General features: G+C 41.7%; 1 protein-coding gene across 5 annotated transcripts in view; it reads right to left on the bottom strand.

Annotated features, from left to right (window-relative positions):
- RAB28 (RAB28, member RAS oncogene family) overlaps positions 1–6,122 on the bottom strand; it is a 62,578-nt gene extending 56,456 nt beyond the window's left edge. For 2 of the 5 annotated variants that reach the window (XM_080589962.1, XM_080589964.1), the window contains exon 1: positions 5,699–6,083. In XM_080589962.1, the coding sequence (XP_080446088.1) occupies positions 5,699–5,776 (78 nt within the window). In that variant the 5' untranslated portion in view covers positions 5,777–6,083. Of the gene's footprint in view, positions 1–5,698 lie in introns of all 5 variants that reach the window. The other 3 variants (XM_080589965.1, XM_080589961.1, XM_080589963.1) reach the window with 3 other exon arrangements.
- Between the last annotated feature and the right edge of the window lie 15,360 nt (positions 6,123–21,482).

The raw sequence follows: 21,482 nt of genomic DNA, 5'->3' as shown, positions 1-21,482 counted from the left end.
TTTCTCCAGATTTCAGTTCAGCAAGGCCTGAAGAAGGGATTCACGTGAAGTGTTATTAGAAATTGCTGTTAGAGCACATTTAGTTAAAAATGCAATAGCAAAATAGCGCCAACAGTTCTAAAAATAATGAGAATAGGCAAGTTCTGTTAATAGAACTGTTATAACAAAGATCTAAATTATACTAGTAATGTGTCAAGCACACACAGGAAGAAAAGGTAACTTACTCTTTTTCTGCACGAAAACATGACCACAAGAGCTCCAGCATTAAAGCTCTAGTGTGAAAAGACAAACATCTATTCAACTACACAATTACTTGTGAAGTAAATAACAGATGATATACTGTTTTCTTGGTTTTAATCACATTAAATATGACAGTGATAGGAATACACATAAGTGGTATTTTGGGATCAGAAGATACAGTTTAGGAAGTAATCCAAAAAAAATCACTTAAAGACTATGGCAGCATTTTCATTTACTTCACTGAACTCAAGCCCAGAGAGAATTAAAAATAAATAAGTAAATGGGGAAAAAAAAAAAGGCAAGTAAACTAGAAATAGCACAAGTATGCTTATATATTTATATCACTGTGGAAAGGATAAAGACCACAGAGGATGAATCGTGAGAAGATTCTTCTGCCTACAGCTATGTAACAGTATTACCAACTTCACGCACAAATTAAATTCAATACAAACTTAGACTGTAACACTAAAAATAAACACTATCGAAAGTCTTAATAGATGAATTTCTAGATTACAAGACATTTTTAATCTGTTCGGACCTTAAAGATATAGATAAGAATAAGAACACTGCAGAAACAAATACACTGTGGAGTCTTCCTGAATTTTTCCCTTTCATAAAAGGAAACCAGTACCAAAGCACAGATAAAAATATCATATGGCTCTATCACAGCGTGCTGTATTCTCCAACATGCTAATTTAGATCCCCATGATATAAGCAACCACTCCCTTCTTGTTTTAAGGGCTCGGTAAATATTAGCTTTATCACTCTGTGACACTCAATATTCCCTGAGGGCTTCTAAGGGTGTTAGTAAAAATAAACAACATCCATTCAATTAACAGCCAGCCCATAATAGCGGCAAGTAATCAACAGCATGGCAAAGTTCTCTTAAATAGTTTTCTTCTACTGTGCTCTCAAATGCAAAGGAATTTATAGCAGAAAAATCATTGACTAACTCCTTTTTAATTTTTTTCTAATGAATGTTAGTGCTCACGGAAGGCGTTGGGTTACCAGACTGGAATTCTCTATTCATTCACAGAAAAACCATTTATCCACAAAACGAGCAACAGTTCAAACTCCTCCACACCAGCCAGAGCAGTTATCTCAATGTATATCCAGGTACCTCTACAATGCAAATACTCCCCTCAGTCCTAAAATTGTTCTCTACCATGCTTCTCATGAAAGACTCTGCATAACAGCTTTGCCTGCAAAGATATGATGGGTATGATCTGTGTAAAAATACAATGGAAGTTAAATAATGGTTCAGCAGAACTGTAGCTTTAAATAGAACTAAAATGATCAGAACACTTTAAAAAAAAAAAAGATATGGTTCATCAGAGGTTCATCATGCTGTCAAGAAGGCCTCATTCCTTGACATCTCTACTGTGACAACCAAGCCATCACCTCTCACAGCAGACTTGCCATGAGACCCGGTTTGGCAGGCTTGCACATTTCTCTTAATAACCTTCAAACAATCTTCACGTGTTGTTGTGAACAGCAAGACACTAGTGAATCTTACAAACACCCCTCTCAGATAATAAAAGTTCTCTGGGTTCTAACCCACAGCAATCAAGGCACGCTAAAAAAAAAAAATAATTACAAATATAAAAAAAAATACACTATTCTAATCGTGAAATACAATGGGCTTTTTGGGAGGTTCTTCTGGAAATAAACCAAGACACAATTAAACTTTGCAGGTGAGGCAAGACAATTTCTTGTTTGTATTTTTCAGTGCAGATCAGCTAACTCTATAAATTGTGCCGACACGCCGTTCCTAAATACCTACATACTGAGAAACAGAAAAAGAAAAAACATTGATGAAATAGTAGCAGCCGAGCCAAATAGAACAAGTAATGATAGGCAGCTCCGACTACTCACCCTGCCAAAGGCAATTCTTTGAGTAGATTCCTACAGAAGAACACTTTCAGAAAGTGAAGCCAGAGGACAGTATCATAGTTGTGAGAAATTAAAACCAAAGCCAAAATTCAGCAGGATGCAAGCACAGAGTCCTAGAGTCACAAATCTCCATTCACATACCAACTTCACCAACCAATTGAGAAAACCCACTTTCCATCAGCAACATCCATCTATTCCTTCCCTCCCTCCCTTCTCAAACACCCAGGTCTACTTCTCCAAGCGCGGCAATGTGCACATACCATCCCTACTGGCAAGAAGCTTAAGACATGCAAAGTGAAGAAGTTAGGCCAACTAACGAAATGCTTCACCTAGCACAAAAACTCGTATTTGCCCAACACAGAGAAATTCTGACAGAACAGCCTCGCTTTGCGGGGTGAGAGGCGGGAAGTAGGGAAGTATTTTGAGGAATACTAACAGAGGAAGCAGTTCTGTCATCTAAAGGTGAAGCCTTTCCACTCCTAACTACTGATGAAACTTTGCTCGCTGAAGTAGAGAATACCAAAACTTTCGCAAATTAGACATGAAGATAGGCCAGGCTATGAAGATGGGCCAGCGTGCACACGAGACCTGATGCAGTTTTCCATTTGCAAGACTGAACAGCGGCTACTTCTGGTCAACATTTACCAAGTTTTCGAGCCCAAGCATGACAACTAGATCCAGAATTAGCAGAACAATTTAAAAAATAAATAAATAAAGATGCTATCCCACCAAATCCTCAAGGGAGTAGAACAACCCTCTGTATTCCAGCCTGTGCTTCAACTCCTGCAAGTTCCCACACCGAGCTGACCATTACCTGCTACTTTATCATCATCCACCTGCTGGAAGACAGAAGGGGTCTCTGCTAACACCCTTCGGTTTCCAGTTGCAAGGGACAGCAGGAAGACAGAACCTTGGCTGCTTTCCTCCTCCCACACACCTGGTTTTCAGGACCTCCTTGACCATGAATAGCTCCCAGAGGCACAAAACTTTTTACAATGTTAGCAATTTTTACAATTTGAACTACAACTGTTTTTATTTAACAGTTCTAGTTCAAATCAGCACCATTATATACTCCAATATCACACCAATCCGTGTGCATCAAGAGTAGAAATATCTAGATGACCACATTCCAACCCCCCACACCCCAATTCATACTTGCACTGCTGGTTTATTTTAATGGAAAATCATTTGGACTTGGGAAGAGTGGGTTGATTTAAAACCTTCATCAACAGCCTAATGCAACTATGTTCCTCCTTGTCATCAAAATCGAGGAACTGATTGCTATTAATAATTGATGGATTTTTTTTATCAAGTTATCCCCACCTCCAGTTTCAGATCTGCCTTCAGGTTGATTTTGGTGACCTACACAAACTAGAAAACCATTCTCTTACTGACCAATCTTGCCTTCCTAATTTTTGTTTTCAACCACCTACCATTTCCTTACTCTCTCCATTTTATTCTAACGTTTTTTCAGATTCTACTCTCACACCCCTCTCATTCCTTCTTCCTTTACTAATCTTATCTCCTTCGAGCTTGCTCCAGCCATGCTTACTCCTTGCATTACAACTCCCAAAGTATCCCACCACTCACTAAAACCACACACAAAAAAAAAAAAAAAGAATAGAAAGAAGCACAATATCCCTCCCTTGCCTCACAGACAGGAATTCCTAGCTAGTGGAAACATAAACATTACCCTTAGCTTAGAACTGATACTGATTTGTTTTAAAACTGCCATCAGCATGTCCACAGAACGTGAATCACATTGCTTCTACACGATGTGTGATACCAGAAGAGGAAAAAGAATGCAAGTTTTCACCTTCAGCTCACTGATGCACAAAAACATCATTTTTTTTTTCTGGAAACTGAAGATCAGCCAGCCCCAGATGACCAAGAGTGAATAAGTAAAATAACTTTGTTTAAAGGCAGGAGGGAGCAAGCAATGAGAAAAGGTCAAATTTGAAAATCTCACACTAAACACATGACATGTGATATTTCAAAGACATATTATATTATTTCCTACACTTCTCCTGTCCAATGGTCCCAGTGACAGAAGAAGAGAAAAATCAATGTTTTGCACAGTAAATGTGAAGCTAAGTACGTACGGCATACAGACCAGCTGTAACACAGACATGAGAGGTAAGACAGAGTTGAAAACATATAGACATATACACATGCTTCAACAACTGAAACAAATTAGTAAGCAATGAAGGAGAGGAACCTCAACAATTTAGTCTTCTGAGGTGCTTGAAATGGCACTATGCACATTTACCCTTCCATTTCAAGACCAAATCACTTCTTTATTTTCCAATATCTTACACTAAATATATTATTGCAGTGTTTGCTGCCAGGCCATCAGGATGAGTGGAAGAAGCCTCTATTACAGCATCATCTAGGGGGGACAGGAGGAAAAGCAGCCCACCACAATTTAGCTGCTGCTCATGGAAAATAAGCTGCACTTGAAGTACAGGATTCCTAGAGCCTGCAGGAGACTCAATGAATGGCAGCTCCTGAGTGAGAGGTAGGAACCAGCAGGCATACACATCAAAACTCAAGAATGCTTGAAAATCCATGTTCGGCGAGAGGTCTTGCCACGTGGTGCTGAACAGGAGTAGTGAAAGGATTCCTCAGTTTCAATAGAAGACTCCTGGGGAAAGCTACCAGTGAAACAGCACTCCGGCTGTCAGTCCTAGGCATTTATTATGCTCTCCTCACACAGTCACTTGGAATTGTACCTACTGACTCACATGAGCACAACACGACTTCAGGCTGGGTTTAGAATCATTAAAGACAACATTTCTTTTGTTTCTTCACAGGGCTCTGCGTGAGTGAAAACGTGCATGGTTTTGCTAAGGGCTTCTTTCTATTAATGGCAGGCAGTTCGTTTAAACCACCTCTGTGAATATTTCTACTTTACATCTGACCTGTGAGGAAGACCTCCTGCCCCTCTTCATTATGAGAGGTTAATGACAGAGGTATGACTGTATTTTTCAGATACACAAGTTAATGACAGAAGTACACTTGTCTAATACACAATCAAAGGAATATTTGTGGGTGCAACTCACAAAGCGATTTAGGCTACGTATTACAATAGATATGATCACAAGCACCTTGCAAACATCACAAGATGTTTACATACACTCAGAAACTGTTTGTAAAGACGCTTATATCGACTAGGGGAAACAAAATAAAAACAAAAGCCACAAACACTCTAAAACAGCCCAGAGGTGCCTTTCCAAACCCTGAAACAGTAACCGGAATAGCTGCAAAACGCTCCGTACCCCTGTGCAGGTGTTTAGCTCCGGAACCACCCTGCACAGAGCCACCAGCGGCCTGTCCCCGCTCGTCGCTGCGGCCGAACACCGGATTCGCACCGGATTCGCGGGCCGGGCCCCGAGCCCTCGGCCCCCGCAGCCTGCCGGGCACCCCCAGGCCACCTCAGCGCCCTTCCAGCAGCTCCACCGGGGCGACCACCCGAAGGGGTCACGCCGCCCGATGTCGCGACAGCGCCAGGCGATAGGGAAGGCCGGGAGGGGCCCGGGGCGCCGGCGGCGGGGCCGGCACTGACCTTACCACAGGTGCCGTCCCCCAGCACCACGAGCTTGAGCTGGCGGTCCGGGCCCTCCTCCTCCTCCGAGTCCGACATGGCCCCCGGCCCCGGCGGGGAGGGCGGGCGGCAGGCGCGGGGCGCAGCGGCGGAAGGGGAACGGAGCCGGCGGCGGCGCGGTCACGGAGCCGCCATCTTCCCTCGGCGCCCCCGCCGTCGCTAAGGGCCGCGCTGGGCGAAACCAACGGGACAGCGGAGGGGAGGGGGGAGAGGGGATCCCGACAGCGAGCCCCGCAGCCGCACTTGGGAGCAGCCGCGGCTCGCTCTCTTTCCTCCCCCCCCCGCGGCGGGTGGGAGAGTGGTTCGGCCCGGCGCCGAGTGACGCCCGGCGCTGTAACTAAGCAACGAGGGGCGGGGGCGGGGCCACCGCCAGCCACGCCTCGGGGGCGGGGCTAACGGTCCGCTGTGGCCCCGCCTCCCGCCCCGCCCCTGCCCCCTCAGCCGCCTGCCCGCCGCCCGGGGCAGTGGCGGGAGCGCGGGGCCGGGGGCCGGGAGCCGGGAGCCGGGAGCCGGGCTGCGCTGCTGGCCGCCCGCCCGCTGCCGCCATTCGGCGTGGGAGCGCCCCGCGCCCGGCCCGAGGGATCTCGGGTCGGTAGTTCGTCGGATGTCACGAAGTTCTGCGCTCAGAATTAATTCCTGGTCCGAGTGATCGTCACGTATGACGAAGTTCTGCGCTCATATAATTAATTCCTGGTCTGAGCGATCATCACGTCACAAAGTTATGCACTCAGATAATTATACTTCTTTCCCACTGCCGTAATTCCCACACAATTCAAACCTTTTCCTTGGCGTTTTTTTTTTTTTTTTTTTAATGTATAAGAAACGACAGATGTCCAAGAAAGTTAGTTAAGAAGCGCTGGATTAAGGCAAACTCAGTTTATAACCTACCGGCGCAATTTCAACCATCTTGCACCCAGCCAGCAGCTCACTAAGTCCAAATCATTGACCATCTTACTTCATGTCGCTTGTCCCACTGGGATGGCCACCTCGTGTCCTGCCGCGTCCTCGCATACCTTGTTAGCCTACAGGCCTCCAGTGAAAGGCACCTTCTGACCGGTCACTGTAAGACTTACAAAAGGAAAATAAAAAATGAGCAAGTCCCCAGGAGATTCCCTTTGGAAGCACAAAATACATGGTCTGTGAGCCTTCTTAACAGAAAGTAATGTATTTTGACAGTGGAGCTATGTTTTCATTCTAGCTCGATCATCTTGCATGGCTAAGGCTCTTTGTTGTGTTGTTTGGTTGGGCTTTCACACAGCAACAAGATAGATTAATATTTATTTAAAAATGTTGTACTAGCATAGAAAACAAATACAATAGCAAGCACCACACCTAGGCCAGCCTATTTTCCTCAAGTTGCAGTTCAGCCGTTCTTGACAGCTGTTTCTCTAGCCTCCAAAAGCCACCAGACAGAGACATCACAGTTTCCTTAGGCTATCTACTCGGAACTTTTTTTATCCCTATAGATAAGTGGTAGTAAAACCTTACCCCAACCAAATTTTAAACCATTATTTTGTTATGCACAATGGCCAATGGTTTATATCCTTCTCTTTACAGCAATCTTTCACATATTTGAAAACTGTTAGTATGTTTTCAGTCTTCTTTTCTGTAGACTAAACAACTCCTCTTCTTTCAGTCTTTCCCTGTGTTGTCTTTTCTAGACTTCTGATTATTCTTGGTTTTTTCCTTTGGCCCCTCTCCATTTTCCTCAAGTGTTGTGCCAAAAACTGGACACAGTACTTTGGTTGAGGCCTTATACGTGCTGAGTAGAGTGGAAGTATTACTTCATGTGTCTTACATACAAGACTCCTGTTTATATATCCCAGTATGATGTTTGCTTTCTTCACGGTATGACATTGCTGACTCATACTGTTTCTGATTTACTGAAAAAAAAAAAAAGAAAAAAAAAAGCACACCACAACCTCTGAATCCTCTCCTGTTATCAGAATTTCATACACTTAAGGTTTTATTCCTATTTAACTGTGGTGCTTTCTACATGTCCCCATGGAATTTCATCCTATATTTCAGTTTACTTATAAAATTTGTCGATATAATTTTATTCATTGTACTGTCCTCCAAAATGCATGCTACATCTCCCAACTTGGTTTTACATGTAAATTTAAGAATCGTATTGCTTTATTCCAAAGTCATAAAACATGCGATAATGCCAGATCACCACACTCCCCTACTTGACATATCCTTCCAGTATGACAAGTGATAACAATTCTTTGAACAGGCTTTAAGCAAGTTGAACAAAAGAGACAACATAAGCTGTATAAAGTATAGATGTACTTTAACAAGCTATGAATATTTAAAACAACTTTGTATAACATCTGAATAGAAATAATTCCTGTTTCAATCCCTTTCAGGTTTTGTGCTTGGAATGTATGCCAGAAGTTTCCAATCTTACGAGTATGCAGTTTTACTGAATCCTCAATGGGATCAAGGTTCCTTATGCAAAAAAAAAAAAAAAAAAAAAAAAAAGAAATTACTCATGTATTCATGCATCTGCAGAATTGAGGCTAAATGCTTTCCCAGTGACATTCTTAAAAAAAAAAAAAAAAAAAAAAAGAGAGACTAATTTCTAATGGAAAACCAGACAGACACACATCTATGTCACTTTCTCTCTATACTTGAAAACAAATTAAGCGTGTTACTCATCAACTATTTTCCACTTCAAATCATCTTTTGGCCTAATTATACTGCAAGTTATCCTAAGTAGGAACTTCAGCAAGATCAGCACCAGGGCCCAGCTGAATGGCAGCTCTCAGGAGAAAGAGCAATGGGGACAACAAATGTGGAATTTTCCTTGAAGACTTCTGACACAGAGCTGTTGTACACTTACCATTAGGCATTTAAAAGTTCCACATCTCTCATCAGGGCAGACACATGCTTCAGTAAACCACTGGAAATATTGGTGGAACCATCCACAACCCTCCTGATTCTGCCTCAGTCACCTTAAGAAAGAACAGAACGGATGAATTCAAAGCTTCCCAATTAAGTTACCTAAAACTCATGAACAAAAAGGGCGTTTTTTTCCTCGTTCCTCCAGAAGAGATGTTTATATCAGTGCTCTCATAGCACGGGTTAGCAAGTGAAAACACAGCCAGGCTCCTCATCCTTCATTCCATTTTTTTTTTCCACCAGGAGCTCAGCTTTAAACTTTTCCTCACAAAGGTCCGTAGCTCTGTTAGGGGAAGCTTTTCCATGCAGGTCCCACGACCTTACAGCAGCCCCAACCCTTGGAGAACTCACTTTTGGGAGATCAGGGCTCCCAGCCCAGAAGGGGAGGAGCTGGGCCGTGGGGGAGGATGGCCACCCTGTGCTGACAGGGCACCTGCCAGGAGGCAGGGGGGGCATGGCAGCCCTTGGGCGCACGTGCTGCTCCCCTCGGGGTGCAGGGGCGGAGGCTGAGGAGAAGGCATGAGGGAGGCAGGTTGTTAAACCCCAGAGACATAAAAATTCCCCACTGCTTTTTCGTTTCTGAGAGAAGACAATTAAGATAATTTAGCGTGGTTTGGGGCCACAAGTGCAAAAGCAGGACAGTCAGAGGGGAAGGTGTTCTAGGCTCCATGCATTCTCACTTGAAATATGACAAAGAAACATCTGTGTTATAATACATATCCCCAAACTTAATTTTATTCCTACAGTACATTCATTTGTCCTCTAGAAAATCATCTGAACTTATTAAAAGTTAGCTTCCTCACCCAAGTGAGTGAACAATACAGAACTATTTTGTCATGTCCTTAAAGTTGTCTTAAGGCTGCATAACTGATCTGCTTAAATAAATGTTTATATATTAAAGCATTATTTTGCAAATAAAAAAAAAACTTGTTATGGGTAAAAAATTGATGTTTGTTATTGACCACCAGAAAAGGTGAATGCAAACTACCCCAGGAGACAGAGGGGTAACATAAGCAGACAGCTCAACTCCCGAAGCCTCCTTGCAGTTGTTAAGTGCATGGAAAACAGTGAGGTACCAAAATCCTTTATGGCCATAGGAAAACCAGTGTATGAGGTTAAAGCTGCCTGGTGCAGTTAAAGCTTTAATTGAAAATAGAAATACCAAACAGGATTATTTACCATTATTTTGATTTATACTACCATAACAGAGAGGACAATCAGGGTACAAGTCTTTATATATCTTATTTGTCAATGTTCAGTAAGCACATTAGCACTGTGCTGTGGTTATTTTACAGAGTGATACAGGTTGTTGGTTCCAGCAGGCCCTCTAGGGAGAAATTCAAATGTTTTTGTCATTGCAATCTTAACTAGTTTGTTATTTGCTCAGTGTCAACAAATTTTATAGGTGAAAAGAAGCTAGTCTTGGATTGTCTGATACTATAAAGGTAAAGGAAGTATATTATGAACTCTGTTGAAAAGACCTGGAATTAACAAACTGAACACACTGCAGTCACTTTTTTTTTTTCAGCAGTTTTAGAATACTAAGAAAAAAATCTTGAGCAGTGCCTCAGAATAGAACTTTCATGTAAAAATGCCTGGAACACCCAATGACATGGAAAATTATATAGTGTTTAGTAGATATTCAGTCAGTATTTTCATATTTACTCTTTTGTTATTCATTATACTCTCTACTTTACATTGTACTTTATATTATTCCTTTATGAAGAAATTCCCCTGATGGTCCCGAGAATATTTTGAATTATAAGTTATATGGAAGCAATTTGCAAATCCCCATATTTCATTTAGGTTCTAAATATGAAACTAATTGTAACCTCATCCTCTGTCACGTCTTGGCCTATTACTTGGCTTTAACATTTTCTACTGAATTAAATCAACTTCTTCAGTATATGAAACCAAACAGTATGTAGAGTTTTCTATGTCTATACTTCAGATAAAGGGAGGGAATTTCAATTCCCTAACGTGATGGTTCTTGATCAGTGGAGCCTTAGCATTTTGAAACACCTTGCAGAAGTCCCTGAGAGGTTGCTGAGAAGAGTAAACCAAATGTCAGAAGGCTTAAATTTAGTCAACATAGGTTTCCACTTTCAACTGAGACTTTCAAGAGTCCACAAGGCTTTGTTTGTTTATTTTTATTGCTGCTGCTGCAAACTAAAATCACTACTCTCATAGGAAATATCCATAGTAAGAATCAATCATTTGCGTCATCCTTCCCTGTGTCAGACCTGTGGACGTTTCTCACAGTCTGGTAATAGTTGTGAATCAAGCTCCATGAGGTAGAAATCTGGACTGATGGAAAAAGGAACGGCATGCGTGAGATTCTGCAACCTTTCTGCCACCCTCGTCAAGAATTCAGGGTCTTTAGCTAGCAAGTCACTGATGCTGTCGTCTTCAGATCTTGATGGAAATAACACATTTCTCAGTTTGATTGTGTGGGAACTGTGGCCTCTGTTACCAGTACAAGCCCCTCCTTTAACTTTTGTTCTGCTGTTTCTTATTGTGCTTGCACACACACACATTTCCTAACATACTTCATTCAGACCAGTTCTTCTGTTTCAAGTCCTTTGCAGTTGAGATCCATAGATCCTCCTAATCTTCAAGATGGAAATTCCTGTTACATCTGTTTGAATGAGGAACGTGTCCTTCTTGAAAAGTGAACATGTTGCAGAAATAGGTGGTATGTGCATCAATAAAAAATAAGTAACAGATCTATTATTATGCTGATCTTAGCACCCTGCTCCAGACCAGACTAGAAAGCAGTTGTTAGTTTTCATTGCAGTAGAGATTTCCAAATAAAAACAAAACAAACAAACAAACAACAGCAACAAATGGTTTCTTCTTCATTGGTATCATCTCTAATGTCTTTACCAGATCATCTTTCTTCTGTGCTGTTTGATTATTGTGCCTTGAGTCAGGCTGAGTGATGAACACAGCTGACTAGACTGGCAACTGAACGGAAATGGCAAATAATCATTTGTTTTTAATACATGTAAAAAAACAGTTCCTACTCAAGTTGGAAATCCTTGCTTTTGGAAGGGCATTCTTCCATCTTGCTTTCTGCTAAGCCAAGGTTGTTTAAGGAATAACTGCTTTAAGTGCTTGTTGATTACAGTGATGTAAATGTCTCTGGCCCAGACGCTGCAGTGAACAAGACTTTCCACACAGGAATATGGTTAAACTGAAGGCCGCAACTTTTATGAACTACATTGCATAATAAAACAGGGAAGAACCGCTAGCCAGCTGTTCCCCACAAAATAACCAGTAAAACAGGACCAGTGAGGTTCACCAGGCACAAGAGTATGGAGGCCAAGCTAAATGTTTAAGAGAAGGCTAACCTCATCTTCCTCACCGCAAAAGTGAACAAGGCGTTTGGTCCTAAACAGCACATCTCCTTCTACCCAGTCTGTGCTGGTGAGAGAAGAGTAAATTAAATAGTATGGTGTTGTTTTGTTGTTTTTTTTTTCTTTTTTTTTTCTTTGTGTAAGGTGCTAAATTTTCCCTGCGCTGTGAAAAGGGAAATAGCTAAATAACACCTGGCCAGTACTTAAGACACCAACAGTAATTCTGGCCGCAGCTAACCCGAAAAACCCACATTGGAAACTTGCTCTCCAGTTGTGTGAACTCACAAACAAGTTCTCTGGTCTTTCCATTAGCCATATTTGCTACTAAAGCCACACCACATTTTCACTGTGGTAAACATTTTTTCTCGCTGTTGAAGGAAAGCACGCTAGCCAACTCAGAGCAGAAAATTCAGCTACAGCCAGGGTAAATTACAACAACAGCTAGGGAAACAAAAGAGGTCAGAAAGACCTTCAGAACAATAACTTATCTAGAGGAGAGGCAACTTGCATTCACACAAAGAAAGTCTAACTGCTACTGAGTCACGTAAATTTGAAATTTCTTGCCTGAACACCAGGGATCAAGAAGAACTTCTGTTCCTTGTCTATAAACCACAGTGCTTGTTCGAATAACAGAGAAAGCTGTCTTTCTCACAGTGTTGGCCTGATGACAGTCTAGTGAAAGGCCATGCCATGAAAGTTTTCTTCCCTTTACAACAATTAAGGAAAATAATTCTTGGCCTATTTTATAGCATCTAAGAAGCCAGGATTGGAAGAAAACACCTGAGTCATCAGTAATCCTCTTGTAGAATCAGAATAATCAAAAGGGCAAAACCAAGAAAAACTCATGGGCTGAGATAAAGACAGTACAGTAAGTGAAGCAGAACTACACACACAAGCAAAGTAAAATTAGGGATTCCTTCACTACTGCCCATCAGCAGGCAGATATTTAGCTACATCATGGAAGGCAGAGCCTCAACACATGTAACAGTTACATGGGAAGACAAATGCCATAGTCCTGAACGTTCTCCCTTCCTCCTCCTTTCCTCCAGCTCTTATTGCCGAACATCATACAGTAAGGAATATCCCGTTGGTCAGCTGGAGTCAGCTGGCCTGGCTGTGTCCCCTCCCAGCCTATTGCTTACCCCCAGCGTACTCGCTAGGTTGGCAGAATGGGGAAAAGAAAAGGCCTTGAAGTTATACAAATGCTGTTAAACATCAGGGTGTTATCAATGCTGTTTTAGTCAACAATCCAAAACATAGCACCCTACTGGCTGCTATGAAGAAAATTAACTCCATCCCAGCCAGACTCAGTACACTCCAAAACTAGTGCCTACAAATTAAACCATAAGCTAAACTCATCGATCAGAGCTTTCTGTCGTTATGTTTGGTGCTTAAACTGTCTTGTAGCTTCCTGTCTGATGCTTTATTCATCCTGTAGCTTCAGCAGTCTTGTACTCTTTAATCTTTAATTTTATCAGTCTAACCAAAATACTGCCCTTCAGTCTTTTCTTTTATTTCTAGTCTAGTTTCCCTTCAGTGTCCCCTATCCCTTGATCATCTTAACAGTTCCCTGCACTTGTTCTAGTCCAATTTACCAGTCCCTCCGAGTAAGTACGTTAGAGGGTCAGATAACAGCAGTCTTTTGTGCAACTCCCTTCTCTCTGTCTTAAGTCTCTCTGCAGATAAATGCTAGGATTGCATTTGTGTTTTTTTTTTTCAAAGATAAATCACAGGGGTGACAGATAGTTCCAATAGACCTAGCAGCCAATGCATTCCCTTATTTAATTGTTAGCTATGGTGTGTTATCTTCTCCTGAAGATTCAGTTGCTAGTTTCCAAGTGCAGCTGTTTATATATGGCTGAATCTTATCCCACAGTCAACCAGTTCTTTTGGCCCAATATCTTGAGACACTGCTATAGCTTTTGAACATCCTCTTATCAATTAGTCAGACTAATCCTTCTTTTTGTAGTCACCTCATCAAGAAATGCAAGATTGCAGCTGAAGCTTAGAGCTCCTTGAGGTAGCCCAACCCTTCCAACATGATACTTCTTTCAGTAATACCATAATCATTTTCCCTTTAGCTAATCCACCCATCTTACAGATCATTTACTGATTTCCACCTTTCTAACTTGATGAGTAGCTGCCCCGTCTTTATCAAAGTCCACATAGATGATACCTACTATATACCTCTTGTCTAAAAAATCTTTCAGCAAAGAAAACTGTCACGTCAATCTGACACAATCTACCTGAAATAAACCTGTGTTGCAATGTATCCTATTTTCTACTTGCCTGGGGGTCCTTATTAATTATTCTTTTCTCACACTGCACTTTATGCCAAGAGAAATCCCTTGGAAGTACATCAGTAAATGCTTTTATATAGTCTATCAATCTGTGAAGATATGATCTACTTATGAACAATTCGTGAACAAGAAGAAAAATTCAGTTTTCTGAAGAAATTATTAATTGCAAACGATTGTTAAAATGTCCATGATAGTGAATTTATCCTTTTCAACATTTTTATGGTTGGCCTCTCCAACAATTACCATTCCTTATTGATATCTGTCCCAAGAACTGCACATACATGAGCTGAATGAATCTTGACCTGGGAAATTCACTACCATCCCTTTTCTGCCAAGCCTAACGGACCTGCTAAAAGTCCTACATGATGTCAGCGTCAAAGGCAAGATTAGAGCTTAGGGCCTCCTACCTTGACCTCTCCAGAAATACATTTATCTCCGTCACTAAACTGCAGGTGTTACAGTCATGACTGCTCTATCTAAACAGGCAATTCTGTGTTCACTACAGCACATGCCAACCATGCTTTCAGTGTGCTCTAAACTAATTGGTTCCCTAGACTCTTAGGCTTTCTTTTACTAGTCTCTGAATAGCACAGAAAAAATAGCCTGGGTTATGATCTGCTTGGAAAAACCTGAACCTCTGTTCCAGCAGCTTTTTTTTCAGCAAGAGATCTCTGCAGTCTTTAATGATGTTCGTTATGCTCATGGTTATGCATCTGCAGAGCTCTTCAAGAAGACCCCATACTGTATGGGAAAAATCAGTCCAATTACACAGAGACTCGGATGTGAAGAGATGAAAATCTGTTACTCCTCTCATTCACAGCTCCACCTGCTTGTCTATAAATATCTTAACTGGAAGGTACTGGTGATCCAGTACAGTCATCTATCCTGTTGAATAAAACTGCCTCGTTGTTTCCTGGTTCTGCTCTATGACTGTGGCAAGTTCCTGTTTCTTTCTTTATGCCTAGCTTGCAAGTTGCATTTTTTTATGGAACAAATATGAGCCAATGGCTTTGGTTGTGTAAATCACTTAGTGGACTGAAATCCTCATCCCTGACAAGGAGTTTTGGGCCGCCTTAACTATACAACCAATGTAGTCAGTCAGTTGTACACCTCAGTCTGATTTTATAATATATATATAAGTAATTACTTAGTCTAATTACTTAGCTGGATGCATGTTTTTCTGTGACACCTTCATGGAGACATAGGTTTGCACTGACTGCAGACAACCGAGCTTGATTTTCTTGACCAGACAATTATTCCAGTCCAAAATGAGTTTGAAATGTCTGTAAAGTGTCATTTATTAGCCTCCCACTCACGCTATGTGTTGCTGCTGACTACACGAGACGATGGGCCTGATGTTTCCTCCGCAAACCATCCAGCCACTCATCCGCCGAGCCACGTCAGCGCAACCTGTCAGCAAACAGAGGCAAAGACGACTGCGATATTAAATACCCCCGTGTGCTTTGCCAGAAAAGTGATCCCCATTTCAATAACCAAATGTAGCAAGTCTTAATCAGCTCTGAAATGTCTGTTGTGCCCAAGAGGCATTCTTGTCACCAACCAGTGACAGAGGGCTCTGACACATCGGAGCGCAAACAGCTGCAGCAGTTCGAGATGTTATCATCCCCGCTCCCTCCGTTATTTTCTACCACACCTCTGCCCGCGGTTACCACCACCACGGGAGGTTTGGGAAAAATGAATGTGTACCCATACCTCAGTCACACCTCAGCCCCCTGTGAGCAGCGAGGCTGGGCACATATCCATCCCTCCTGCCATCTTGGCTACCCAGCAAGCCGGCAGCTGATGTCCTGGCTGGGCAGCTGGGGAGGGCGGACAAATTCAGCAGCTGGCCTGTCATAGCTCTAGTAAACATACTCTCTTGGATATTATTGGTGTTATTTAACACAGTAAAGCTTGCAGTTCAGAGATAATGTATCTCAGCTGGAATGACAAGGGGCTAGAGTTTCAGAGACTTTCTGTCCATCTATCTTATTGCACACAACAAACTAAAATGAGAATGAACTGCTAATAATACCTAAGTGAGTCTGACCATCAAAATAGTGTCTGGGATAACTGATTTGCAAAACTCTCTTCTCGTATGTTATCAAAACTCATGACTTACCCAAAATGCTTCCATTCAGTGCTAGTCTATGTGCTCCCAAACTAATTTCCTCCTCATATCTTTGAGGCCTCTTAATTTACCACTGCCAAAACTATAGGTGTTCTTGACAGAGCTGGATTAGCTTTATGATGTGATTATGTCAGATCTATGTCAGCCAAACTGTTAGCAGCCAGAGGAGTATAGAAAATGGTCAGTGAGTAAGAGATTGTAAGGGGAAGCACACCAGGAAAAATTAAAAGCAAAGACTATGACAGAATTTACGTAACTAGTTCTGTACTCAAGTAGACCGCTGTTAAGGTTTTGAGGATATGCAGGTGCTACTAATAAGATATTAGGTGTTCTTTTCAATGTCTTGAGGCTTTCATCATATATCCCTGTAGAATCTAATAGTTGTTGACTATAATAGAATAATCTAATAGAATCTAAACCTGTTGGTTTTGCTAAGTTATTTCTCAGGGGAAATTCTTGCTGATTAATAAATAAATAAATACATGAATAAATTTTTAGCTTGTCAATATATTAAATAAAAAATTTGTACAGTGTATTGCAAGTGAAATACTATGGAATACAATGAAAATTAAATACTGTGAAAAAATACACATCTAGAGTGCTAAGAGAACCAAGATTCAGACATACAATTGGACGTGTAGAGTCTTTAATTTTTCTCACCGTGCAACACAATTTGAAATGTTTGTTGTGATTTACTATGGTTACTTTTAACTAGAGTAACCATTTTTATAAAAAAAAATGATATTTGTATTGATAGTGTTCCCTTACTTGGGCAAACACACTCACTCTCAAGCTGCACACACAGACGTGCATTTTCTGTGTGACTGTTGGAGCACATCAAGTGAAGTGGCTGGATTTTAGATTCTCACTGGCAATCATAAACCTGTTGGAGGCTGTGCAATTCTGTCACTTTGCTTTGGTGCTTCAGTGGCAGCTGTAATCTTCTGAAAAAAAAAATTGCTCTCATAAATGTCTGAGCTGTTTGGCCGAGTTCCTGAGATCCTTTCCCTACACCAAACTGCCTCCTCCTCAAGCTCTGTTAATGCATTAAAGTGTTACCAGAGGTCTCCACTGATCTCACTGTGTCACGCAAGAACTTTCCCCAAATATTTCCTGGTGGATTTTAGCATTAATTGATATGTGTTGGTGTGTTTTCGTTTGTCCTGAATCCTTCAGTGACTGTCTCAACTGCAAAACAAGGATCCTTGAGCCAGACTCTTGCCATGCACATGCAAAGCATTTTTGTGAGATCAAAGGAGAAAATCTGGCTGGTCTGAAGGATGATATCACGGCTAACCCTGTTTTATTTTCTGCCTAGTGAGAATGAAGAGGAGAAAGCTTTATACAACATACAATGTAAACACAACAGCGGGCATGAGCCTGTCAGCCTATCACTGACATGAGACATGCATACCTGGATTCTGACAAGGATGTTTTGTGAGCAAATGCAATAATGAGGCTTTTAAAAGCAGGCGTTTGAGAATAGTGACTGGTACAGAGCTGTGCTCGTACAAGTTGTGATTTAAAAGGCTGGAGGCCTCAAGGTGAGCCACTAAAATTCAAAATGACAGAAACTTAGAAATATTTATTGCTCTGCGTTTAATAAAATTTACATTTACAAGCTGTCAGTTTGACATGCTGAATAACTCATCGGTTAGAATACCGAACACCAGTTCTGTTTGCGCCTGAAGTTCATTACTTCCCATTTACAATGTTCCTCAGAAACTCAGAATAATCTTTCAATCCAAGGCCTTTTGTCATCTCCGTTAATTCAGATTTGGCCCCAAAAAAGAACTGGCTTGCAAGAAAGAAGGTCAAGGAAAGACATGCACCTTGTCTGTAAAAAATAATAATAATAATAATAATTAAAAGCTCCCTGCCTGCTTGTTTAATGTGCTAACATGAGAACATTAGGGCCAATGTACCATCTACTGCTTGGTTGCTCCAGCTGCCTGGAGTTTTTGTTAATTTACGGACTCGGTTATGTAGGCTCTTAAATCCAGTAGATTGGTGGGTGGTAAGGTAGATGGTTAATGAAGAAACATAGAGTAGGAAACTCCTTTAATGCCTGTTTTATATGTATCTTGGGCAACATTTTTAGGAGAACAGGGATCAAAGATTGTAACATTAAGAAACTCTCAAGACGGGAATAAATGTACATGGTTTAAGACACCCCTAAAAATTATGAGATGGCTAATATCCCCATGATTCTGTGGTCTGTTCTAAAACAAAAATATTAAGCCTAATGTTTGGCTCTGTATAATAAAAACAGATTATCTAATGGTTTCCAGTGGGAAATATGAGAAAGACTGTTCATAAAACCTCCAAATAGTTATGAATTATAAAGACTTCCTCATTTTCAGTATAAACTGAGACCCCAATAGAAGCTCTTAGATATTTATTCACATGCCCTCAAAGGGACTGCACGTGGACATTTTTAATTAACATTATTTGCAACGCCTTCCTCAAGTTGTTCATTATTAATCTGACGTGTTTTGAAGTCCTTACCAGAAAGTTTTCATCACTTACTCTAATTACACCATTCTTATGTGACTGTAATACTTTTAAAAGGATACAGTGATTTGCAATCTATACTTATTTTAATTAAAAAAGACAACTCTGTTTAAGTAATCTAGGTCATAGCATACAAAAAAAAAAAAAAAGGAAAGAAATAAAGTCAGGAAACATTAAATAAACTTTGGTTCATTCTCATTAACATGCTACTAGGCCTTCTCTGTAAGGAGAAATATATATAGAGAGAGAGAGATAACTTAAAAGTGAAGACACAATTTGACGAGCTTTCTGCATTTCCAGATATGTCTCTGTTGTCCCCATTTCACTCATCCCTTTCCAGCTCCCCCAAATGTTTTGGTGTTTCCTACTGGGCATAAAACAAGCATATCACCCTTGGTTCACCTCAACTGTCTTCCCTGTCCAGATGTTTCTGCCAATCCATGGTAAATTCCCCTTTCCATGTGTACAGCAGGGCAGTTCTCTTCGGCATGAGTGTTAAGAGTGATGATAAAGCGAGGGTACCGTCTTCCTTGTCTTAGCTTGTTTGAGATTTTTTTCCTTTGCTTGTCTCTTATGCAGCTATACCCACTGAAGTCACACACCAGAACTGCATGGTTAGTAGAGTAGTGAGTCTGCAGAGATCTGTTGGAGGTTACAGCGGTGGCAGCAAAGACAGAAAATGTGCGGGAAGGTATTGCCATGACCCTCATGCTCTTGTCTACAAAGGGCAAATCAGATTTCCTGGTTTCTTCCTGGGGGATGGTGAACATGGCTGGAAGAAAAGTGCCACTGGAGAGACCTGGGAGTTCAGCAAAAGCCTGAGTCTAACCATGATAGACACAGAAATACCTGCTCATCCTTCCAGATCCAACAGGCTCAAAGTACGCTTAAACCTTTCCTCTTTGGCTAGCAGCTAACATATTGAAATTCAGTGTCTTAAATAAAACCGGCACTTGGCATTTCCTTCTGAGAGCACGTATCAGACTGTCTGCAGACTCAGCTACGATTTTTCTTTGCAATTACACCTTTTCGTTGAAACAGTGACAAAGACTCTGGTTTTGTAAATAATAGGTTAAACTCTAGGACACAAGATGGCAGTGTCAGACGCAATGTGCCAGGGCAGCAGGGGACTGCAGGCTGGTTCAGCTGCATCTCCTGGGAGGGGGAGCAGGAGCGGGCAGCACGGAGGACTTGGTGCTCTCCTTGATACCCCTGTGGAAATCTTCCTAGGAAGTTAAGAGACATCTTTGTTCCCCGAATACCTAGAAAATACCCTGCAGAAGGGATGAAGAAACAGTATTTGCTGCAGAACTGGTCTTGCTTCCTTGCAGATATCTGGGATCTCTACGTTTTAAGACAGTCTGTTGAATGTAAAATAATATATGCCTTCCAAATTTATCAGGGAAAACTGACCACTGGAATTTTGCTTTTCTTTTCCCTGTGCTTATCTTAGCAGAGAACAGAATCTAGGGTGTTTTTTTTTATTATTATTATTTATTTTATTTTTCAAAATACTTACCTCTCACCGTAGCTGGCTAGAGCGACACATGTAGTAAGAACCCAATCTTTGTCAAAGGAATACAGGAAAGTTTATTTATTAGTTCTTAAATGCTATGGTTTGGTTTTGTTGCTTGCTTTTGGAAGCTCACTACAACTAATGTGTAGGTGAGGGTGGTGAAAGAGCAAACATGATTTAAACCTGTGGCCAAAGCTCCAGCTCAGACCTGGCAGAAATGAACCTTTCTGGAGTCCAGACACCTGATAAGGTCTCGGTAGGGACGGAGACTTTAAAGACCCTTTAACCGTACCAGTATGTCCAAACCCAACTATGGCAATTAACACTCCCTGTTCTGCTGAGTTTGGGGCTTCTTACTGGGGTGAAGAAAGTTAGCCAACATGAACTTGTAAAATATATATGTTGTAAGAGCTTAAGTATAAGAGCATTTGCTGCTGCAGAAGTCTGTCTGGGGCTGGAGGTCCTGTTCTGACCCACGCACCCCAAAGCCAGGTAAGCACCCAGTGGTTGGTGCTACCGGAAGGATACAGAGGCAGGGAGGGCCCTGTCCTACAAAACTGTAGTGATTAGGGTGGAGGCAGTGCTCGGTCACTGGTGGTGGGAGCAGGTGGGGTGATCAGGCACTGCTGCTGGCACCAGGGACCAGGGCAGTGAGTCCCATGAGACCAGTCTTCCAGGGGTCTCTGGTGAGACCCATGTTGTAGCAGTTTGATCCCATGCCATGCCATGCCATGCCATCCCATCCCATCCCATCCCGTCTCACATCCCAGGAATGGTTCAGAAATGGGGGGATTCATGACTTTCCCAGAGAAAGACTGACCCTGCACTGCTCCATGCCTCAATCTCTCTTCCCACCTCAGCTCCATGGCCTGGCCAGACGCCATCCTAAGACAGTGCACTTGAACGAGGACTGATTTTTGCAGTGATGCTGCTCTACCAAGGTGCCACGTACTGCTCAAGCTTATGCACTTCTCCAGTTGACCTAAAACCAGGATGATCCACTGGGAGCAAGAGGAGGAAG

This window comes from Anser brachyrhynchus (assembly GCF_964034855.1).
Source record: "Anser brachyrhynchus genome assembly, chromosome: 4".
Lineage (NCBI taxonomy): Eukaryota > Metazoa > Chordata > Aves > Anseriformes > Anatidae > Anser > Anser brachyrhynchus.
This window is presented reverse-complemented; position numbering and strand designations above follow the sequence as displayed.